We start from the raw sequence: 23,854 nt of genomic DNA, 5'->3' as shown, positions 1-23,854 counted from the left end.
ATCAAAAGACACAGGGTATCAGAATGGATAAAAAAACAAAACCCATCTATATGTTGCCTACAAGAAACTCATCTTAAACCTGAAGACCCCTCCAGGTTTAAAGTGAGGGGGTGGAAAAGAATTTACCATGCTAATGGACATCAGAAGAAAGCAGGAGTGGCAATCCTTATATCAGATCAATTAGATTTTAAGCCAAAGACTATAATAAGAGATGAGGAAGGACACTATATCATACTCAAAGGAACTGTCCAACAAGAAGATCTAACAATTTTAAATATCTATGCCCCTAACATGGGAGCAGCCAACTATATAAACCAATTAATAACAAAATCAAAGAAACACATTGACAATAATACAATAATAGTAGGGGATTTTAATACTCCCCTCACTGAAATGGACAGATCATCCAAGCAAAAGATCAACAAGGAAATAAAGGCCTTAAATGACACACTGGACCAGATGGACATCACAGATATATTCAGAACATTTCATCCCAAAGCAACAGAATACACCTTCTTCTCTAGTGCACATGGAACATTCTCCAGAATAGATCACATTCTTGGTCCTAAATCAAGTCTCAACCAGTATCAAAAGATTGGGATCATTCCCTGCATATTTTCAGACCACAATGCTCTAAAGCTAGAACTCAATAACAAGAGGAAATTTGGAAAGAACCCAAATACATGGAGACTAAACAGCATCCTTCTAAAGAATGAATGGGTCAACCAGGAAATTAAAGAAGAATTGAAAAAATTTATGGAAACAAATGATAATGAAAACACAACGGTTCAGAATCTGTGGGACACAAAAAAGGCAGTCCTGAGAGGAAAATATATAGTGGTACAAGCCTTTTCTCAAGAAACAAGAAAGGTCTCAGGTACACAACCTAACCCTACACCTAAAGGAGCTGGAGAAAGAACACGAAAGAAACCCTAAACCCAGCAGGAGAAGAGAAATCATAAAGATCAGAGCAGAAATCAATGAAATAGAAACCAAAAAAACAATAGAACAAATCAACAAAACTAGGAGCTGGTTCTTTGAAAGAATTAATAAGATTGATAAACCCCTGGCCAGACTTATCAAAAAGAAAAGAGAAAGGACCCAAATAAATAAAATCATGAATGAAAGAGGAGAGATCACAACTAACACCAAAGAAATACAGACAATTATAAGAACATACTATGAGCAACTCTATGCCAACAAATTTGACAATCTGGAAGAAATGGATGCATTCCTAGAGACATATAAACTACCACAACTGAACCAGGAAGAAATAGAAAGCCTGAACAGACCCATAACCAGTAAGGAGATTGAAACAGTCATCAAAAATCTCCAAACAAACAAAAGCCCAGGGCCAGATGGCTTCCCGGGGGAATTCTACCAAACATTTAAAGAAGAACTAATTCCTATTCTCCTGAAACTGTTCCAAAAAATAGAAATAGAAGGAAAACTTCCAAACTCATTTTATGAGGCCAGCATCACCTTGATCCCAAAACCAGACAAGGATCCCATCAAAAAAGAGAACTACAGACCAATATCCTTGATGAACACAGATGCAAAAATTCTCGCCAAAATACTAGCCAATAGGATTCAACAGTACATTAAAAGGATTATTCACCACGACCAAGTGGGATTTATTCCAGGGCTGCAAGGTTGGTTCAACATCCACAAATCAATCAATGTGATACAACACATTAATAAAAGAAAGAACAAGAATCATATGATACTCTCCATAGATGCTGAAAAAGCATTTGAATAAGTGCAGCATCCCTTCCTGATCAAAACTCTTCAAAGTGTAGGGATAGAGGTCACATACCTCAATATTATCAAAGCCATCTATGAAAAACCCACGGCAAATATCATTCTCAATGGAGAAAAACTGAAAGCTTTTCCTCTAAGGTCAGGAACACGGCAGGGATGTCCGTTATCACCACTGCTATTCAACATAGTACTAGAAGTCCTAGCCTCAGCAGTCAGACAACAAAAGGAAATTAAAGGCATCCAAATCGGCAAAGAAGAAGTCAAACTATCACTCTTCGCAGATGATATGATACTATATGTGGAAAACCCAAAAGACTCCACTCCAAAACTGCCAGAACTTGTACAGGAATTCAGTAAAGTGTCAGGATATAAAATCAATGCACAGAAATCAGTTGCATTTCTCTACACCAACAACAAGACAGAAGAAAGAGAAATTAAGGAGTCCATCCCATTTACAATTGCACCCAAAACTATAAGATACCTAGGAATAAACCTAACCAAAGAGACTAAGAATCTATACACAGAAAACTATAAAGTGCTCATGAAAGAAATTGAGGAAGACACAAAGAAATGGAAAAATGTTCCATGCTCCTGGATTGGAAGAATAAATATTGTGAAAATGTCTATGCTACCTAAAGCAATCTACACATTTAATGTAATTCCCATCAAAGTACCATCCATTTTTTTCAAAGAAATGGAACAAATAATCCTAAAATTTATATGGAACCAGAAAAGACCTCGAATAGCCAAAGGAATATTGAAAAAGAAAGCCAAAGTTGGTGGCATCACAATTCCGGACCTCAAGCTCTATTACAAAGCTGTCATCATCAAGACAGCATGGTACTGGCACAAAAACAGACACATAGATCAATAGAACAGAATAGAGAGCCCAGAAATAGACCCTCAACTCTGTGGTCAACTCATCTTCGACAAAGCAGGAAAGAATGTCCAATGGAAAAAAGACAGCCTCTTCAATAAATGGTGTTGGGAAAATTGGACAGCCACATGCAGAAAAATGAAATTGGATCATTTCCTTACACCACACACAAAAATAGACTCAAAATGGATGAAGGATCTCAATGTGAGAAAGGAATCCATCAAAATCCTCGAGGAAAACACAGGCAGCAACCTCTTCGACGTCAGCCGCAACAACATCTTCCTAGGAACATCACCAAAGGCAAGGGAAGCAAGGGCAAAAATGAACTTTTGGGATTTTATCAAGATCAAAAGCTTTTGCACAGCAAAGGAAACAATTAACAAAACCAAAAGACAACTGACAGAATGGGAGAAGATATTTGCAAATGACATATCAGATAAAGGGCTAGTGTCCAAAATCTATAAAGAACTTAGCAAACTCAACACCCAAAGAACAAATAATCCAACCAAGAAATGGGCAGAGGACATGAACAGACATTTCTGCAAAGAAGACATGCAGATGGCCAACAGACACATGAAAAAGTGCTCCATATCACTCGGCATCAGGGAAATACAAATCAAAACCACAATGAGATATCACCTCACACCAGTCAGAATGGCTAAAATTAACAAGTCAGGAAATGACAGATGCTGGCGAGGATGCGGAGAAAGGGGAACCCTCCTACACTGTTGGTGGGAATGCAAGCTGGTGCAACCACTCTGGAAAAAAGCATGGAGGTTCCTCAAAATGTTGAAAATAGAACTACCGTATGACCCAGCAATTGCACTGCTGGGTATTTACCCTAAAGATACAAACGTAGTGATCCGAAGGGGCACGTGCACCCGAATGTTTATAGCAGCAATGTCTACAATAGTCAAACTATGGAAAGAACCTAGATGTCCATCAACAGACGAATGGATAAAGAAGATGTGGTATATATACACAATGGAATACTATGCAGCCATCAAAAGAAATGAAATCTTGCCATTTGCGACGACGTGGATGGAACTAGAGGGTATCATGCTTAGCGAAATAAGTCAATGGGAGAAAGACAACTATCATATGATCTCCCTGATATGAGGGAGAGGAGATGCAACATGGGGGGTTGAGGGGGTAGGAGAAGAGTAAATGAAACAAGATGGGATTTGGAGGGAGACAAACCATAAGTGACTCTTAATCTCACAAAACAAACAGGGTTGATGGGGGGAGAGGGGTTGGGAGAGGGGGGTGTGGTTATGGATATTGGGGAGGGTATGTGCTATGGTGAGTGCTGTGAAGTGTGTAAACCTGGCAATTCGCAGACCTGTACCCCTGGGGATAAAAATATATGTTTATAAAAAATAAAAATTTTTTAAAAAGAAAAAAAAAAGAAATGCAGCAAATTAATCCCTCTTTATTTATGTTGACTCTTTAATTAAAACCAAGAGCTTCTGCTTTGACAGAATGAGAAGTTTTATTGTTTTATTTTTAATTTTTTTATTTCCTTACTTAGGATCTGAAGCAGCCCATGGCTGAAAGGAAATCTCAGCTCAATGCTCTTGCTTTTGATACTCAGTTCTTTATCTCTGAGCACGCCCAGGACCTATCCCCTCAGCAGAACCGGCAAATGCTGAGCCTTCTGAGTGAACTGCAGAGGTCCTTTCAGGATCTTGTGGAGCAGACCGCAGCTCAGATGGATGCCTTGCAGGGCCATTTTCAACAAATGGAGCAGGCAGCCCAGGTCAAGGTCAGACTGAACCAGCGGCTGGGCTCACTTTATCTTTTGGGGTACCTTCTCTGTCCTTGAGATTTCTGGTCAGACTCCATCTGTCATGATTCTAGGAGCCTGTATTGACCAATTTTTGAAATTTCATTTCCTCCAGACCATTCTGTACTGGTCTAGGAGGCAGCTGTTCTGGCTGTATTTCTTGCCATGTTTTTGGTTTTATGTGTGCTGTGAGAGAATGTGCGTGTTTACGTATGTATGCACGTGCAAGTATTTTCCTTTTAGTTAGACTTGACCCTCTCTGTGTCTCATTGTGTCTGACTTCCAAACAAAAGTCATATCCTTCGTCCTTATTTCTCCTCCTTTCTCCCTCAGCATTCTTTTGACAGCCATTAGGAACAGTTAGGTATTCTGAGCTCTTGAGAAGAATGGTTCTGAAATGAATTTTATTCTGGGGCTTTTCACATGATTAACAGTAATATTCTTTGACCACCTTCAAACAGCTGACAACGAATTTTTTATCAGAATCGTATTAATTTTTTAGCATTTTTAAAATCATGATTAATTTCTAGCACCTTTCTTTACACTATGATGCCCAGTGCTCATTCAGTTATGGAAAACAGGGTGTAGAACTAGGTGTTAACATCTTTTAAAAAAACCATCCTACCACCATCTGTCACAACCCTCTTATTGCAAAACTCAACATAATTCCATTGATGGTAACATCATAACCTAAGAATACCAAGAATGATGCTTAGGCATCTTTGCTGTTTGAACAGTAAGTTGGAGTTGAACAAGATGGTATTAGAATGTCATTATCAAAAAAAAAAAGAAGAAGAAGAAGAATGTCATTATCACCAGCAATCTATCTCAGGGTCACCTTTATTAAATGTTGTGCAAAGTTGAATGGAGCCTTTGAGTTAGGCTCAGCCAAAATTAAGTTAGTCAATTCCGTATGTCCCCACATTACTGCTTGTTGTTCCAACCGTACTGAATTGAAATAAAATACTGATGCAGCCCTTCAGGTTACTTTCCAAATCTGAAAATATGCAATATCCTCACTTGGAAACATATATAACATGGTATAGTCTGTGGATAATTAATGAAATAGCACTGGTCTGAGGCACTTTAAGACCCAGCCTGGATCCAGGGTAGGCCCCTGAGTTGCAGCAAGTGGTAGAACTGCATGTGAACATTCTCTCCAAGCGCATAATTAATTCCACAATATTTATTAACCTTGTTATTGTCAGAAATGCTCTGCTTCTCTCTATATTTGCCCTGAATGCATGTGTATGTCTGTGTGTTAACTTGTTTGCTTTGCTTTTTTCAGATTCAGTCTGCACCCATCCTAACCCATGGAGATCCCGTTTTACAGCTGAAGAGCTCTTAGGAGTTCTCTTCCAGAGCCCTTCTATTTGTCCTAAAGAGGGGGAGAGAGGGCCAATGTGGGCACCTGTTTGTAAGTGCAGGTGACTAAACACCATCAGAAGGTAGAAACTGGTGGACAATGTTCTAGAAGGATGGTCAGGAGAACACATCATGCTCAATGGCTCAATTAGGTGCTTCAGTGTCATATAGTCGAGATGAGATTCGGAGAAAGGATCAGGCACAGAAACATATTCCCTCCCTCCCTGTGGGCCTGACTTTTGTCTTTGATATCACTTGTCGACACCTGAAGGAATGAGCCAGTTGCTATTCTTGGGCAGTTTCCTTCTGAAAATAGCCAAGCCGCTCATGCCTGGCATGTAATCATTCCATTTAATGGGTATCTGCATTTATGAGACATTTGATTTATAAAGTTAGCTCAATTATTAAGAAGCTCAATTAGCTTATGAATTATCCAGATTCTTGATTCCCCCCCCCTTAATGCAGTCCTTCTAATGTTCTGTATTTTAACTTAGTATGTAGCATATCCTCTAGTTCTAGTGGAGGACTTGATCATAACCACTAATTTATTATTATCTCCATTATCATTTACGGATTTGAAGCATCTGGGCTCTCTGTTCTCCATTTCCAGGGCTATTAACAGTAGTCTGGAAAGGAACTCCCAACCAAAACTGGGGAGCGTTCTCACCTGAAATTACCCCTGAATAGAATCCAAACTGTTGACCCAAATCAACAGACTGTCCAAATGAGGGGAGTTTTCTGAATATGACTTCTGTGCTTTTTCCTGTTCTAGTCTCTCACCAACTCTTCCATCCTTAAGATATAACCTTTCTGTTTTACATTTCAGGGAGCTATCTTGTATTTGTAAAATGAGAATTTTTAATCATCTCTTAACCCCTTTGCATTTTAATTAGACCCTGCAGAAACAGCAAAATACCTGTCACCAGAAACTGGAGGATCTTTGCAGCTGGCTAGGACGGGCAGAAAGTGCATTGGCAGGCCACCAAGGTAGAGCTACCCAGCAGGATCTCTCTGCTTTGCAGAAGAACCAGAGTGACTTGAAGGTCAGTATGAATTAATTCACTTTTCTCTTCCTCCATCAAGTCTTCATAAAGGCTTACTATGTGCCAGGCACAGTGCTTCATGCTGGCAACATAACAGTAAATATTTCTGTTCTCATGAAGCTTAGAGTCTAGTGGGAGAGACAAACATTATACAGATAAGCACAAAAGTGAACATGTAATTATTAACTGTTACATATATAGGGGCACCTTGGTAACTCAGTTGGTTAAGCGGCTGACTCTTGATTTTGGCTCAGGTCTTGATCTCAGGGTCTTGGGATCAAGCCCCATGTCAGACCCATATCTTGCCGGGCCTTCTAGGCTGCATTAAGGATAAGGAGTGGTGGATGCCTGGCTGGCTCAGTTGGTAGAGCATACGATTCTTGATCTTGGAGTTGTGAGTTCTAGCTCCCCGGTGGGTGTAGAGATTACTTTAACTTTTTTTTTTTTTTTTTTTTTTTTTTTTTAGATTTTATCCATTTATTTGACAGAGAGAGAGATCACAAATAGGCAGAGCAGCAGGCAGAGAGAGGGGGAATGAGGCTCCCTTCTAAGCAGAGAGCCCGATGCAGGGCCCGATCCCAGGACCCCATGACCTGAGCCGAAGGCAGAGGCTAAACCCACTGAGCCACCCAGGTGCCCTAGAGATTACTTTAAAAAAAAAAAAAAAAAGGTTGCCTTGGTCGCTCAGTCAGTTAAGCATCTCCCTTTGCCTCATGTCATGATCCCAGGGTCCTGAGATCAAGTTCTGCATCAGGCTCCTTGCTTGGTGGAAAGCCTGCTTTTCCCTCTGCCTGCCACTCCCACTATGCGCGCTCTCTCTCTCTCTCTCTCTCTCTCTCTCTCTTCCTCTCTCTTTCTCTCTCCCCCCGCCCCTGATAAATAAATAAATAAAATCTTTAAAAAGAAAAAAAGCTAAGGAGTGATAACCAAAAGAGTATAAAGGACCAATCAAATCTCAACTCAGCTAGAATCCTATTGTCGACTCCTTTGTATAGAAGAATGATCTCTTTGAGAACAACTCATTACAAAATAAACATCATGTTTATGGACAGTCTCCTTTTTTGTCTTCATTAAATATTTGCTTAGAAATTTAAATTTTGCTTAGAAAATTAAGTATTAGAGGGGCACCTGGGTGGCTCAGTTGGTTAAGCATTTACCTTCCGCTCAGGTCATGATCCCGGAGTCCCAGGATCAAGCCCCTGCTACCTGCTCAGCAGAGAGCCTGCTTCTCCCCCTGCCCCTCACCCCGCTCGTGCTCTCTCTCTCTCTCTCAAATAAATAAAATCTTAAAAGAAAAAGAAAATTAAGTGTTAGAATATTTAAGTTAAAAAAAGAAAAATTCTTAGAAGTTCTTATCTGCATTGGTTTAGGCCTAAACCCTAAGCAGATTACAGTCAGGGACACACACCTGGTGCAGGTGTGTGTCATCCTAGCCGTGCCATCTGTGTGTTGTTAGCAGCCTTCCTTAGAAGAAGGAATGTTGACATCTCTGCCCTCCCTGTGTTCATGTGTTAAGGATTTACAGGACGATATTCAGAATCAGGCCGCCTCATTTGCCAGTGTTGTCAAGGACATCGAAGGCTTCCTGGAAGAGAACCAGGCCAAGCTGAGCCCCCATGAGTTGACAGCTCTTCGGGAGAAGCTTCATCAGGCTAAGGAGCAGTATGAGGCTCTCCAAGAACGGACTCGGGTGGCCCAGAAGGAGCTGGAGGAAGTGGTTACCTCAGCCGTACAGCAGGAGACTGAAAAGGTAACCAGACTTCTTTGATACATGGTATTTTTCAAAAAAGAACATTTTGGCATCTGGCAAATGAAGAAAAGGTAATAAGGGGAAACTGCCTTACAGAGAGCATAGAATCATAAAAAGAGGCTACTTAAGGAGCTGGTCTGTGATTTGGGAAGAAACATCCTAAAGGACTTTAAGTCAGGAATAGTTGATAGGAAGTTCATATCACCCACCCTACTCCCAAAGAAAAAATATTTTTACTTTCTGTGTACTCAGTACTCTAATTGGAAGATCTTGAAAAGAATTTAGTGAAGAAGGGTAGTACCTTGGGGAGGAAAAAGCAAATGGCACATTTCAAACATGAATCTAGATTGATAATCCAAGAGCACAAAGAAGAAGTATCTGGGGAGTCTCTGTGTGCCTCACACTATCCCCAGGTTGCCCTTGCAGATCAATGGAAACTGAGGCACTGGGATAGACCTAGGAGAAGGTAAAGTCTTAAATGTTGTTCTGCACCCCGCTCAGCCCTGGCAGATTGAATTAGAATCCTTTGTCTGGCCATGGATTCTGATACAAACGGGGGAGATAGAAAATATGCAAAAGAGAAATAAATTACCTGAAGGGGAATTCTGAAATATAGGAAGGTATCGCTTGGCATAACCTGTTTCATTAATCACAGTACTCGAACAGTCAGAAAATGGAATTCAAGAGGCAAGTTTTAGGACTTAATACTCTGTCTGGCAGAAGAAGGTTGGGAGAAGTCTACATTTCCCTTAGGGAAGGGCAGCTAGTAATCGAGAGTGACTATAACGATACTGTTTCTGACCCTGCCAAGCCAGGCTGTCGCTTCTGCACACCTATGAAGGATTCCATGAAGCCTTGCTGGGCTGCCAGGACTAAATCATCTCTTAAAGCCTTTTAAATCCTGGGGTTTGCCACCCCCACCCCTCCCACACACGTTATCGTAGGCAACAAAGCAAGGTTTATCCCGCAATAGCAAAGAGGTAGTACAACGTTCTCGAGGGACTCAAGGGGATTGCCCCCCCGCACACACCTTTTTAAAAGCAGTGAGATACAGACAAAAATCTAGAGATTGTTTTAACTAATTGTTTCTCAACAGATGTAGAAGATGCTCATTCTTTTTTGTGGATGCGAAGACCATTTATATGTAGTCTTAGAGCTTCTCTTCTTTAGCATGAAAGTCTTACTTTTTTCTTAACCTTTGTTTGTATAGCTGAGTATCTAAGGCCTTCTCACTAGGCTCCTTCTGTGGCTTTCAGAGTAAAGCAGCAAAGGAACTGGCAGAGAACAGGAATAAGATTGATGCTCTCCTGGACTGGGTGACTGCGGTGCGATCTGAAGGACAGAGGGAGCAGCTGTCCGGAACTAGCCTAGGGAAAGGAGCCTTTGATACCACAGATGCTCACAAGGGGGCGAGCCAAGCCCCAGAGGAACTGGACAAGCAATGTGAGAAGATGAAGGTGAGAATGTTAGCCTGTCTTCACTCTGCTGGGCACCTCTCTGCTGCCCTGGGCAAGTCACCATAACCACCTTGCCCCTAAATCCAGTAAGCACAGTAAGTATGTCTCAGTTCATGCCCTCTTTGATACCTCAGCAGCTTTGACACTGTTGAAACACTTTCTCCTTTGCTTTTCCAAAGCGCTACTCTGCCCTGGTAATCATTTTTCCTTTCCTCTGGCCAGTTTGTGAGATACTGCTGTGCTTCCAAGAGGCAGCCACAGCCTCTTCTCATCTTTCAGAATATACTTCCTTTGGGTAGTTCTATCCACTCAAGACATTTCAGCTACCACCTGTACTGGAGAATTCCATGTATGTGTCCAACCTAAATGCCTGTGTGGAGCTTCAAACCAGTACATAAATCCATCTGCCTGTTTGTAACTTGGAACCAACCACAAGCAGTTCAGCCTCAAAAAATGGAGCTTCAGTTTCCTCTAACATACCCTCCACCCCATCAAACTTGTTCTCCTTCCTCTACTCCCACTTCATTGCCAGAGCTCGACATCATCTTCCTTCCCCTCCCTACTCTCCTGTATCGAATCAGTCATCAAATCCCCTCTTCTTATATCTCTTTCAGAGTCATCCCTGCTTCTCTGTTTCCCCTGAGCTATGATTGTGGTTTGGACTACTGTCACCTTCCATTTGAGTTGTTATGGCAGTTTCAACTGGTCTCCTTGCCTTGTGCCTTCTACCCTCCCTCCTACACGACTAAGTGATCTTCCAAAAATACAATATCCTTGATTAACCCTTTTTTTAATGGTTTCCTGTCACCCTCAAAAAACCATTCCTTACTCGCTCTTTATCTCTACCCATGTATTCATTATTCAGCAAATATCGAGCACCTGCTGTATGTCAGGCATTGGAGATAAACCAGTGAACCAACCAGAGGAACTGTTTCCTAGGATATTAACTGGCATATGCAGGCATACTTTATTGCATGACTGAAAAACAATATGTTTAGGGAAATTAGAAAACACATGGATCACCTATTTAGTAGTGACACCTTTATAGCAAAGAAAATTTGGCTTAGTTAGAATGCTTCTACTGAATAGCCTATGTCATTGCTTTGTTTTGTATTAATAGGATTTTTTCCTCTTGCATGCTGCTGTTACGCTTAGAGATCCATTGTAGGGTATCCCCCAAAGCTGAGGCAGTCATAACAGCTCAGAGCAGAGATGTCCTACTGTCACAGGACTGCTGGCAATAGTCAGCCTGACCAGGGAGCATCTCCATCCTAGGAAGGAGACTGCCTTACTTGTGGGTGGATGAGAATGGGAACACCTGGGGGGTGTACAGGTAAGCTATGGTACTACCCCTTACTATCAATTTGAGAAGGAAAGATTTGTCACCCTAGCTTCCCTGAGATAATGTTGGAAGCTGATGATATAGGTTGCTGATTCAGGTTGAAACTGGACAGTGTTCTGGAAAAAATTAGGCTATTGTCCTGATCTAGGAAGTTGCATAAATGGTTTAGGTAGGCAAGAACACTGACTGAATCCCCACTATTGTCTATTAGACTCGGGAAGAACATTTTATTTTTATTTATAATTTAAAAATTTATTTATTTATTGGGGGAGAGAAAGCTTGCATACAAGGTGGGGGAGGGGCAAAGGGAGAGGGAGAGGGAACCTCCAGTAGACTCCCTGCTGAGTGTGGAGTCCCATGACCTGAAGATCGTGACCTGAGCCGAGATCATGACCTGAGCTGAGATCATAACCTGAACCAAAATCAAAAGTCAGATACTTAACTGAGCCACCCAGGCACCCCTAGACTCAGGAAGAACATTTTAAGAAACAAAACAAAACAACCACAACTCCCTAAAATAACTTACATTCCATTGAAATAGAAAAAAGTTCCATGTGTAAGCACATAGACATAGCACATACAAATAAAAAATACAAATTACCTGTGCTCCAGAAATACAGTTTACTCTCACTGGAATACAAATTGTTTCTTTAAAGGATTAATTTTCTAAGAACTTTCCTAGGTGGGACAGTGTTCAGGGATATTTCACAGCTAATGGAGACTTCACAGCTTAGTAGTTGTAATTTTTATATTGTCATATTTGGCTTATCCAACTTACTCTCCCCTTCCATTAATGTGGGTAGTTATGAGCTGGCCACTTGTGCCTTCTCTTACTTAGACTTAGAATGGTTTAGTGAAGGGGCAGCTGGGTGGCTCAATGGGTTAAAGCCTCTGCCTTCGGCTCAGGCCATGATCCCAGGGTCCTGGGTTCAAGCCCCACATCAGGCTCTCTGCTCCGTGGGGAGCCTGCTTCCTCCTCTCTCTCTCTCTGCCTGCCTCTCTGCCTGCTTGTGATCTCTGTCAAGTAAATTAAAAAAAAAAGAGAGAGAGAATGGTTTAGTGAAGAGAGCCAGATTCTAGTCTTAGTTTGTCCCTTAACTGCCTGCATGACCTTAGTCAAGACATGTAACATACATAGATATTGTCTGCTTATATTGCCATTTGTGCCCCAAATCACTTGAGATATTATATGTGGAGTCTCTTAGAAAACCCTAAGATCCTACATGTATCAGTTCAGCTGGGACTAGTATATGGCATAAGGCTTAGAAAGTGAGAGATATTGAGAGATACTGATTTTTGAACAACTGGAAAAGTGGCCTATTGAGATCTCTCTCTACTTCTAACTGTAGACATAACCGAATTTTTGTGGTATCCCTACTGATCATTGTTTGTTTGGGGGGAATTTTTTTGCTAGGCCCGTCACCAAGAATTGCTGTCTCAGCAGCAAAATTTCATCCTGGCCACCCAGTCAGCTCAGGCCTTCCTGGACCAGCATGGCCACAATCTCACGCCTGAGGAACGCCAGGTGCTACAGGATAAACTAGGAGAGCTGAAGGGGCAGTATGCGACTTCCCTGGCCCAGTCGGAGGCAGAGCTGAAGCAGGTTCAGACACTACGGGACGAGCTGCAGAAGTTCCTACAGGACCATCAAGAGTTTGAGAACTGGCTGGAGCGGTCTGAGAGAGAGCTGGACAACATGCACAAGGGAGGCAGCTGCCCCGAAGCCCTTCCCTCCCTGCTAAAGCGGCAGGGGAGCTTCTCAGAGGACGTCATTTCCCACAAAGGAGACTTACGATTTGTGACTATCTCAGGGCAGAAAGTCTTGGACACAGAAAACAGCTTTGAGGAAGGCAGAGAACCATCAGCCACTGGAGCCTTAGTGAAGGGCAAGCTGAAGGATGCAACAGAAAGATACACTGCTCTCCATTCAAAGGTACCACGAGAATCCTGACAATCTCTGCGGGGGAGGTCATGGGAGACCTCACACAACAGTGGGTAGTTGCTGGGGCTTAGGATAAGAACCTTAGGACACAGTGAGTGAGCTGAATTGTATATTGACCACAGGCAGAATGTTTTTATGAGCTCTGCAAAAATGTAAAATGTGGAGGCCCATGGGCTAATGCCCGATCCTAGCAGTATCAGGGGTATGTCACTCTGGTAGGGAAGGTGGAGGTGCTTGCCCTCCTGTACCCTGACCAGCAGACGTGGGCTCCCTAGAGACACAGTACAGCTTCCAGGGGAAGCTGGAACCATGTACACAGTCTGTATTCCTGCGCAGAACATCTAGGGTACATCCTTGCCTTCCTCCCTATCAAAGAACTCCTGTTAACTCCCAAACTGTAGAATCCATTCAGTTCTTACCTGTCTTCTGCACTTTGCCAACATCTCTAACCTAGCCAAAAAGAGCACTCTGTCTCTCCCAGTCCTTTTCTACCTTAGCCTGCAACCTAATGTGTAGTTCTTTGGTGGCTTGCCCTACACCTCACTTAGTCTTCGTGAGTATATAATATAAAGTTGGGGTGAATAGTATGGATCAAACAATGAAGGCCCAGCTTTTGGAGATGGTTGCTACTCATCTGTTCCTGGAGGCCTGGGTGCTACCCTTCACTGTGGTTAGAGTGAGATCCTGTAACAAGGCCAGACTTTTCTTTCTTTCTTTTTTTTTTTTTAAAGATTTTATTTATTTATTTGAGAGAGAGCATGAGAGGGGAGAAGGTCAGAGGGAGAAGCAGGCTCTCCGTGGAGCTGGGAGCCTGATGTGGGACTCAATCCCAGGACTCTGGGATCACGACCTGAGCCAAAGGCAGTTGCTAAACCAACGGAGCCACCCATGCACCCAAGGCCAGACTTTTCTTTGGACCGTGCCTAGGAAGCTGCTGTCTTTAGCCGGACCTTGCTTAAGCCTGCTCTCCCTTTTTTCTCTGGCACAGTGTACACGATTGGGCTCTCACCTGAATATGCTCCTAGGCCAGTACCAGCAGTTCCAGAGCTGTACCGACAGCCTGAAGGCTTGGATGCAGGCCTGTGAGGCCAGTGTGGAGAAGCTCCTTTCAGATACTGTTGCCTCAGACCCTGGCGTTCTGCAACAGCAGCTTGCAACTACAAAGGTAGGCCGGGACGCAGGCTGTTCTACCAGATGGGTAGAGTACCCCGAAATAAAGCAAATACTCATAAAGGCAATGGTTGGGATGCCTTGAACCAGATCTGATTCTTAAACACTTAATTCTATCATCTGTGGGTACAAATAAACAGAAGTATTCTTTGTAGAATATTCATAGTAACGCTATGCTAAGTAGCCCTTGGTTCCTAGAACCAGCTTTGATTACTCAGAGGTTTTACTTTTGGCCTTTTTCATGGACAAGCAGCAGTTGCAGGAGGAATTAGCTGAGCACCAAGTCCCTGTAGAAAAGCTCCAAAAAGTAGCTCATGACCTCATGGAAATTGAAGGCGAGCCAGCCCCAGACTGCAAGCATGTTCAAGAAACTACAGGTATGAAGCAGCAATAACAAGAACACTCCCTTAATTCCCGTGCATGCCACTGTTTTGTAATGCGTCAGACTGTATTGTACAAGTATGTGTGGTGCTGGCTAGGGGCCGGGAACACAAACAGCAAGAGCTTACTGTCCAGCGAACTTTGTTCTTGTACCATTGAAGGTCTTTGCAATCTGGTTTCAGCCCCTTGCCCCAGGCATGCTGCCCTCTAGCCATGCCCTGCTTCTTTCCTTTCCCAAGTAAACTAGGCATTTCCTCATTACTTTACCCCTGAAGTTTTCCCTGTGATTCAGCTGCTAACATTTATTGAGAGTTTAGCATGTGTGATGAAATCTTGCTCAAGCTCCTAGATGTACCTGAGCGGTTACTTCCTTTGTAAAGTCCTGGCCACCACCTCCAAGCCCCAAAAGAAATAAAAGATAAGAAAGAATCATTCTTCTTTCAGCCTTCTCTAGTACATTACTCTTTTTTTTTTTTTTTTAAGATTTTTATTTATTTATTTGACAGAGAGAAATCACAAGTAGGCAGAGAGGCAGGCAGAGAGAGAGGAGGAAGCAGGCTCCCTGCTGAGCAGAAAGCCCGACGTGGGGCTCGAACCCAGGACCTGGGATCATGACCTGAGCCGAAGGCAGCGGCTTAACCCACTGAGCCACCCAGGCGCCCCTCTAGTACATTTCTCTTAGCGTCAGTATAGCACTTGCAGTTTTATTTTTATGGCTAGTTGTGATGTACCCTTTTCTGCCTATGCTGAATGTTTACAGTCTTAAGTTTATAGAAGCCAGGGACTTACCTTAATTATCTTCAGTCCTCAGCATCCAGCACAATTTCCGGCACTTGGTAGGGGCTAAATGATGCTTTGTGAATTTGGCTCAAATACAAATGCACTTTAAACTTATCCCTTCTATTTGTCTTAATGTCTGTTATTATTGTGATTAACACGTATGATTTATATACGTTGTTTTTAAAAGCACAACATGAAAATAGTCTCCGCTCTCTTCTCATGGCCTTGGTTTTCCAGATTCCATACTCAGCCGTTTTCAAAGACTGTCGAGTAGCCTGGCTGAGCGCTCTGCTCTGCTGCAGAAGGCGATTGCCCGATCTCAGAGTGTCCAAGAAAGCCTGGAGAGCTTGTTGCAGTCCATCAGGGAAGTTGAACAAAACCTGGAGGAGGAGCAGGTGGCATCCCTGTCCCTGGGAGTCATCCAGGAAGCCCTGGCCACTAATATGGTGAGACCTAGGCCCAAGAGTTAGCGTCAATGGCGTATTTGCTATGTTCCGTGATTACATCATTTTGAAAAAGTATTTTTCAAAAAGGAAAAGAATTCATTTCCATGAATCCTCTAATAAGACTTTAGAGATGATGACTAATCCACGTAAAGATATTTCTACCCTATTTCTAAACCATTTAAGCTTGAGGAAGAGTGGCTCAGTGAAGTCATTAATGGAATGCAGTGGGGAACTAAGGGGATAGATGTTTGTATTCCAGAGGCTCAGTCATTTGTAGTCCTGCCTTCCTTGAGCAGGTGAGCCGAAATTACTAGAAAATTACTGGTTTGTGGCTTGAATATCCTAGGATAAGTGAGCCAAGAGCTGACCAACACATTTTTTGGTGACAGAAATTGAAGCAGGACATTGCTCGGCAGAAGAGCAGCTTGGAGGCCACCCGTGAGATGGTGACGCGATTCATGGAGACAGCAGACAGCGCCACAGCTGCCGTGCTGCAGGGCAAACTGGCAGAGGTGAGCCAGCGCTTCGAACAGCTCTGTCTCCAGCAGCAAGAAAAGGAGAGCTCCCTGAAGAAGCTTCTGCCCCAGGCGGAGATGTTTGAACATCTCTCTGATAAGTTGCAGCAATTCATGGAAAACAAAAGCCGGATGCTAGCTTCTGGAAATCAGCCAGATCAAGATATTGCGCACTTCTTCCAGCAGATCCAGGTGAGACTGTATCTGCCACCGTGGCAGAACAAAGAGAAAAGAAGGGCAAGGAGGGGACCAGCAATCACGGAGTGCATAGTATGTCAGTCAGTCGTAGAAACTCTACCTACATTCTCTTAAAGAATTATCACAACCAGGGGCGCCTGGGTTGCTCAATCAGTTGAGCGTCTGCCTGTGGCTCGGGTCATGATCTGAGGGTCCTGGAATCGAGCCCCTCATTAGGCTTCCTGCTCAGTGGGAAGTCTGCTTCTCCCTCTGCCTCTGCCTGCAGCTGCCCCTGCTTGTGCATATACTCTCTCACTCTCCCTTTCAAATAAATAAATAAAATCTTAAAAAAAAATTATCACAACCATCCTGTAAGCTAGATACTGTTTGTCCATTTTTTAAAAAACACCTTAGATTTATTTTTCATGCATTCTGCATGTTCAACCCAGATCAGTGGGGCTATTTAGCTCATCATGGTCACTCAGGGATCAAGTCATTGCTGACTTTATCCTGCCCTGCACCTTCATGACTACAGCTGCAGCAGGGAGAGGGCATATCAAATCCATTTTCATTTCACGAATTAAAGCAGGTTTCACACCTGGCTTTCAAGGGAGTGGAGAAATGTGTTCCTACCGTATACCTAGTAAGTGCAGTTAGAAATGTTTGGCAAAGAGTCTTACCTACGACAGATACAGAGACACGTGGAGTAGGATTGTAGGTCAGAGTGTATGCCTGTACTTAATTTGACCAAGGAGTGGCCACCTTGGCTCCAGGTGCCCACATTTCCACCTGTAGGAACTCAGCATTCCTATGTCCCCACATTGGTGCCTTGGGATTATCCAACTAACTTTCTCCATATTAAAGTGGGATCTCATACTTTGGTTTGCTATCCTTTTTGAGTTTTGTTTTGAGTGATTTCAGATGTACAGAAAAGTAGAAGGAATGGTACCAGCATCCTTCTCACCTAGATCCCAGTCTGTCAGGATTTCACCATTTTACATTCCCACCAACAATCCATGAAAGTACCTGTTTCCCCTGCAGCCTCACCAGCAGAACAGCATTTGAGTTCCTGTTAATCTGATTGATAAAACATAATATTTCAATGTGGTTTTTATTTTTATTTCTTCTCTGATGAAGTTGAGTATATTTTTATACATTTAAGGGACATTTATTTGCCAACTCTTGGTTCATGGCCTTTACTATTTTCTGTCAGGAATTTGTTTTGTTCTTTTCTTCTTTCAATTTACGGGATTTTTATATTAGGGAGATTGGTTCTTTATGTGTGTATGTTGAAAATCTTTTTTCACAGTTGTCTTTTGTCTCTGCTTATAGGGATTTTGGCCATGTAAAAGGCTTTTAAATGTTTACATAGTAGATTTTATCACTTTTTATTGAACATGTATTTTTTAAAGTCTTTTACCACACCCAGGTTTGAAAGAATTCACCCATGCTTGCTTGTAGAATTCAAATCATTTCTTTCTCTCATTTACATTTGAATCTTTTAACATTTCAAGTTTATTCTGAGATAGAGTGCACAGTATGAATCTAAGTTCTTTTTCTGAAGGTCTCTCTAGTTATTCCCAGTATCATTTCTTTGAAAAGTCCATCTTTTCCCCAGTGATTTGAGAAGTCATCTTTATCAGATATAGAATGTCCATGTGGACTCAGGTCTGTTTCTGGATTTTCTGTTCTGCTTTGCTGGTCTGTCTGTTCATGAACCAGAGCACGCTATTTTTTATTCTAGAGCCTTCATGGTATGTTTTACTATCTAGGAGGGCTAGTCTCTCTCTCTGTCTTTTTCTTTCAGGATTTTCAAACCAGTAACTGTACATTTATTTTTCCATGTGAACTTTAAAATCAGCTTTATTAGGGTGCCTGGGTGGCTCAGTGGGTTAAAGCCTCTGCCTTCGGCTCAGGTCATGTTCCCAGGGTCCTGGGATCGAGCCCCGCGTTAGGCTCTCTGCTTGGCAGGGAGCCTGCTTCCCTTCCTCTCTCTGCCTGCCTCTCTGCCTACTTGTGGTCTCTGTCTGTCAAATAAATAAAATCTTTAATAAATAAATAAAATAAAATAAAATCAACTTTATTAGTCATAGGGGAAAATTGGTATTTTTTGAAAAATTGGTATTTCTATTTGGATCATGTTAAATTTATTTATTCACGCATGCATGTATGCACACATACATATGCACACACACATATCTTTATGGATGTCTTTCCATTTATTGAGGTGTGCTTGTGTCTGTCAGATATTTTAAGGTTTTATTCTTAAGGGTTTTGCATGTTTCTTGTTAGTTGGTTCTTAAAATTGTACCTTTTATGCTGTATATTGTAAATGAAGTTTTCACTCTTGATTTTATGTGTTGGTTTTATATCCTGCTACCTTATTGGATTACTTCATTGTTTAATTGTATTATTGATTCTCTTGGGTTTTATAAGTATACTTCCAGATAATCTGCAAATATAGTCTTACCTCTTCCAATTTGTATGCCACAGATTATTTTCTCTTACCTAATTGCATTGGCTATTATCTTGAATACAGAGTTAAATAATAGTGGAGAGTGTATATTTGCCCTGTTTTACAGAAGAGATAGGCTATAGGAGCTTAGAGAAATTTAGTAGTTTAAGATCATAAGCTAGAAGTAGCAAAGCCGTGATTGATTTTCAGGACTCTTTTTGACTCTGGAAACCTCCATTCTTTTCATTCTGTCATGCTGCCTCCCAAACCTTTGAACATTTGTTTAAAGGAGACAATATTCTGGGGCACCTGGGTGGCTCAGTTGTTAAGTGCCTGCCTTCGGCTCATGACAATCCCAGGGTCCTGGGATTGAACCCCGCGTCAGACTACCTGCTCAGCGGGAAGCCTGCTTCTCCCTCTTCTACTCTCCCTGCTTGTGTTCCCTCTCTCACTGTCTCTCTCTATCTGCCAAGTAAATAAATAAAATCTTTTAAAAAAATAATAAAGGAGGCAATATTCATTTTCAATTCCTAGCCACTCTCAGGTGGCCTGGAAAAATTCTCTATTTATTGCTTTGATCTAGTAGTTGACCCAGTGAGCATGCCTCTTTTCTTGTTCCCTCTTGTCCTACAGATTGGGGGGACTTGCCTCCAATTTAGTATAGATACCTATTTTTTTAGAGTGTATTTATTTATAACGATCAGGGATTTAGTACATTTTCCTATTTACTTAACAGGAGCTCAATTCAGAAATGGAAGATCAACAGGAGAACCTTGAGACTCTTGAGCACCTCGTCACAGAACTGAGCTCCTGTGGCTTTGCACTGGACCTATCCCTGCACCAGGAGAGGGTACAGAACCTCAGAAAGGACTTCACAGAGCTACAGAAGACAGTTAAAGAAAGGTGATTTTTCATATGTGTTGGTCAATTGGGGAAGCTCTTTTTTTTTTTTTTTTGCTATTGAATGAAATGATTTTCTCTTCTTCCTTTAGTAGAAAAGATGGCATCAGGAAGTCTGCTACTGAGTCGCAGGAGATTGGAAAGTGCCTCTTTTAGGCAAAGCTATTTAATCTACTTGGTGCTTAGTGGTTTTCTATTACTAAATCATGAATTACTTCTCAGTAATGGGGCTCAGTTTCCCTCTGTACAGTCAATAGCCCAGATCACCTGGACCTAACAGAATAAATGTGAGACAGCAAGTAGGATTGTGACAGAATTTGAAATAAAGAGAAAAATTGGAGGAGACTTTCCAGATGTAATTAATAGGTATATTGGTTCTCTTTCTGCTTGCTTTGACCACATTTAAGTTGTTTTGGAGGAGAGTCTGGATTCTTCTTTTAGGGAAACATGGGATTATATGACAGAGGTGGCTGATTTCAGATTATCTGCTGACTGTTGAAATGCCATGATTGCATTAGAAGACCTCACATGGGTTTAGGAGCTTGATAAGACTTCCTCTCTTGGTTTAGCCATATATAATCTTGACTTGGCAAGTAACTATCTGAGGAAAGTGACTGGAGGAAAGCAGTTGCTCAAAACAACACTGTAAGCCCCAGGTTACTTAGTGGAGAAAAGGGGGGCAGAGGCCAGGAAAGCTTGTTCTTCCTCTGTATTCAGGGCCATTTAGCTGTAGGAAGAACCAGGATCTCTGGCTTGAAGTTTGATAGATGTGGCCACTTCCAAAATTTAATTTTGAAATAGAATTCTCCTTTGTCCTTGGCTCATTTTACCCATTTGTATGCTTCCCCCCCCCCCGCCCCCAAAGATTCTACTTATTTACCTCTATCTCTAGGGAAATAGAGGAGGAGCAGAGGGGAGAGAGAGAAGCAGGCTCCCTGCTGAGCAGAGAGCCTGATGTGGGGCTCCATCCCAGGACTCTGGGATCACGACTTGAGCTTAACCAACTGAGCCACCCAGGAGGCCCTAGTGTGCTAAATCTAACATTCTCTGAGCCTCCGTTTCAGCGTTTTGTTTGCTAACAGGATTAGCATTTGAATTAGGCCTTGAAAGAGTCAACTACCTAAAAAGTGACAGAGCTGGACTTGAGATCCAAAGCCAGCCTACATTCTTTCCATTGTATCATTGCACCTAAATAGCAGGCTCCTTTTCCTTTCTCTCACTTTCACTTTAGCCTGGAGTAAGATTGAAGACTCCTCTCCCCAGAAATGTCCAAACAAGGGCAACAGATTCCTTAGTTTGATGTTCTCCTACATTGTATGTGCTGATTTAGCCAAAGCTGCTGTGGAACAGATTATGGGAAAGAACAGGCCCTGTAAGGAAAAGATGCTTAGAGTCCCAGGATGAGTGTAGTTTTAGTTCAACTTGACATCTTCATGAAGCTTAGTCTGGCAAGTAACAAATTGCCTTCGATGTTGTTGACAGAGAGGAAGATGCGTCATCTTGTCGGGAGCAATTGGATGAATTTCGGAAGCTGGTTAGGACCTTCCAAAAATGGCTAAAGGAAACTGAAGGGAATATTCCACCTGCAGAGACTTTTATGAGTATGAAAGAGTTGGAAAAGCAGATTGAACACCTGAAGGTAGGTGAACCAACAGAGCTCCAGGAGCCAGGCTAGACAGCAGTTTGGAAGCTTGTGTGGCCAGGGAAGTGATGTGACATGTCCAAGTTATCCTTCTGCATCAGAATAGAAATCCTTCCATTTTCTTTATGTGATTCACACCTACCCCCACCCAAGCACCGAGCACCAAAATGTCTCCTATTTAAAAACCAAAACCAAAAAAGTAATCTGGGAATAAGATCTATTAGGTTTCAGCTATTTTTCAGATGTCTCTCCTGCTGTGGTGGGTCATGAAGAAGATAGTTGTTAAAGTCTAGTCCTTGAGAAGCTTACAGTCTTCATGTGTGTTTGAGAATTAGAAAGTTATGTATGAGCAAGTGACCAGATGCATGATCAGGAAATTGAGGAAAGAAGAACTAGCTCTATAGCTAAGAAAGGAAAAGTTAGAATCAGATGGTTGGATGGTACCTTCCAGAGTAGGATCAACCTTTCTCCCATCCCTGGCAGAATTCCTTCTTTGAGTCATTCAGCCTCTGCTTGAGCCTCTAACACATCTCTTCTTTCTGTTGAAAGCAAGCCACATCTACCTCCAGCTACTGCTTGTGCATTCTCCTTATTTGCTTAGTAAAGCAGGATTTATTTTCGGCCAGATGACAGGGAAAGAGTTTGGTTGCTTTCACAGAGGGAGTGCCAGGAGCGTTTGCTATGAGGAATCCCCTAGGGCAGAGGCTTTCCAATTTCTAGGTTCACAGTGTCCTTAGTGCTTCAAGAAATTATTCAGGGTTCCTCTAGGCATAAAAAAGAAAAGAAAGAAAGAAAAAACTAAAAAGTCTCACTTGCTACCTGATTAGGTCTCAGTAACTTCATAGTGGTTGTTCACATGGTATCCAACAATGTCACTGTACTTCTCTCAAAAATTTAAAATACCCTGTGAGTCGATGCCTGGTTTGCTAACTGTGGCTCTTTGGAATCTAGAGTGATTAATAAAGTAATTGATAGTTGTGAATTCACAAGGCTCCGTTTGCAGTTAGGCAGCATGAGCATGGCTCTTCTCTGCTTCTGGGCAGTTTAAAGTAAAAAACAAACTAAGTAGATTGTCAGGGAAATTCAGTGTGGAGGAAGGGATTCAAGGTTAAGAAGGTGCCCCTGCTTTGGAATTAGTGGAATTCTACTTCTGTGACAGGCGATCCACATCTAGAGACAATATGACCTAGTTACTCAGATGCCTTTGTTTCCTAATGGTTTTCTATGGTAGTGAGAGCTCCGGCTTTAAGAGCAATATAAAAGTTACCTTGAAAATGCAAAGTGTAGCCTATGTGATTCTGTGTATTTCTCTTCATCTCAGTGTCTAGCTCCACATTTTACTCTCCATTTGCCATTTCCTTTATATTCTTTACATGCATGCCATTCCCTTTTACTACCTTATTCTTCACTCAAAGCTGCCCTCCCTCTAGGCAGAGTCAGATGTGTCTCCTCTTGTGCTCTCAGAGTTTTCTTACTGTCTATATTTCTGTAATAGCATTTATCACATTATAATTCAATTGATAATCTGACTTCTTAGTTTTAGGAACTGTGCCATAATCCCATTTTGTATCCTCAGTGTTAGGCATGATGCCTAGCCTACAGTAAGGCTTGATAAATAATTGATGAATGAACGAATGAATGGGAAGATCCTGAATATCGTTCTTTCACACATGGCTGGCTAAACCAAGATCTTGCAGTGGCTGAATACACAAGGGTGGTCACTTAATGCTTATCAGAAGTTTAGGGGGTATATGTACAAGAGCAGGTGTCCCTACTGATGTGAAGAATGTCCACAGATGTCACTTACATTTAGCTGTTATGTTAACAGGATCTTCTAGATGACTGGGCCAGTAAAGGAAGTTTGGTGGAAGAAATCAACTGTAAAGGCACTTCCTTAGAAAATCTCATCATGGAGATCACAGCACCTGATTCCCAAGCCAAGACAGGTGAGTATAGGCTCTTAAAAATGCAGTAAATAAATATCATTCTTCCCTTTGACTGTTGGCCTTTGGTTATGACCCCTTATTTAATAAAAGTCAGAATCAAGGTTGATATGAGAATGAAG

General features: G+C 42.0%; 1 protein-coding gene across 25 annotated transcripts in view; it reads left to right on the top strand.

The window, feature by feature from the left end:
* The window catches only part of MACF1 (microtubule actin crosslinking factor 1), a 347,599-nt gene that overhangs the window by 227,584 nt on the left and 96,161 nt on the right, over nucleotides 1-23,854 (top strand). For 19 of the 25 annotated variants that reach the window (XM_047723651.1, XM_047723648.1, XM_047723650.1 and 16 more), the window contains 12 exons: nucleotides 4,170-4,403; nucleotides 6,683-6,832; nucleotides 8,349-8,582; nucleotides 9,839-10,039; nucleotides 12,796-13,314; nucleotides 14,312-14,488; nucleotides 14,747-14,870; nucleotides 15,892-16,100; nucleotides 16,490-16,807; nucleotides 19,984-20,150; nucleotides 21,630-21,786; nucleotides 23,618-23,735. In XM_047723651.1, coding sequence (XP_047579607.1) covers nucleotides 4,170-4,403; nucleotides 6,683-6,832; nucleotides 8,349-8,582; nucleotides 9,839-10,039; nucleotides 12,796-13,314; nucleotides 14,312-14,488; nucleotides 14,747-14,870; nucleotides 15,892-16,100; nucleotides 16,490-16,807; nucleotides 19,984-20,150; nucleotides 21,630-21,786; nucleotides 23,618-23,735 — 2,608 coding nt within the window. The remainder of the gene's footprint in view (nucleotides 1-4,169; nucleotides 4,404-6,682; nucleotides 6,833-8,348; nucleotides 8,583-9,838; nucleotides 10,040-12,795; nucleotides 13,315-14,311; nucleotides 14,489-14,746; nucleotides 14,871-15,891; nucleotides 16,101-16,489; nucleotides 16,808-19,983; nucleotides 20,151-21,629; nucleotides 21,787-23,617; nucleotides 23,736-23,854) is intronic. The other 6 variants (XM_047723646.1, XM_047723649.1, XM_047723645.1 and 3 more) reach the window with 1 other exon arrangement.

This window comes from Lutra lutra, chromosome 4 (assembly GCF_902655055.1).
Source record: "Lutra lutra chromosome 4, mLutLut1.2, whole genome shotgun sequence".
NCBI lineage: Eukaryota > Metazoa > Chordata > Mammalia > Carnivora > Mustelidae > Lutra > Lutra lutra.
The sequence above is the reverse complement of the archived record's forward strand: the minus strand, read 5'-3'. Positions and strand labels throughout refer to the sequence as shown.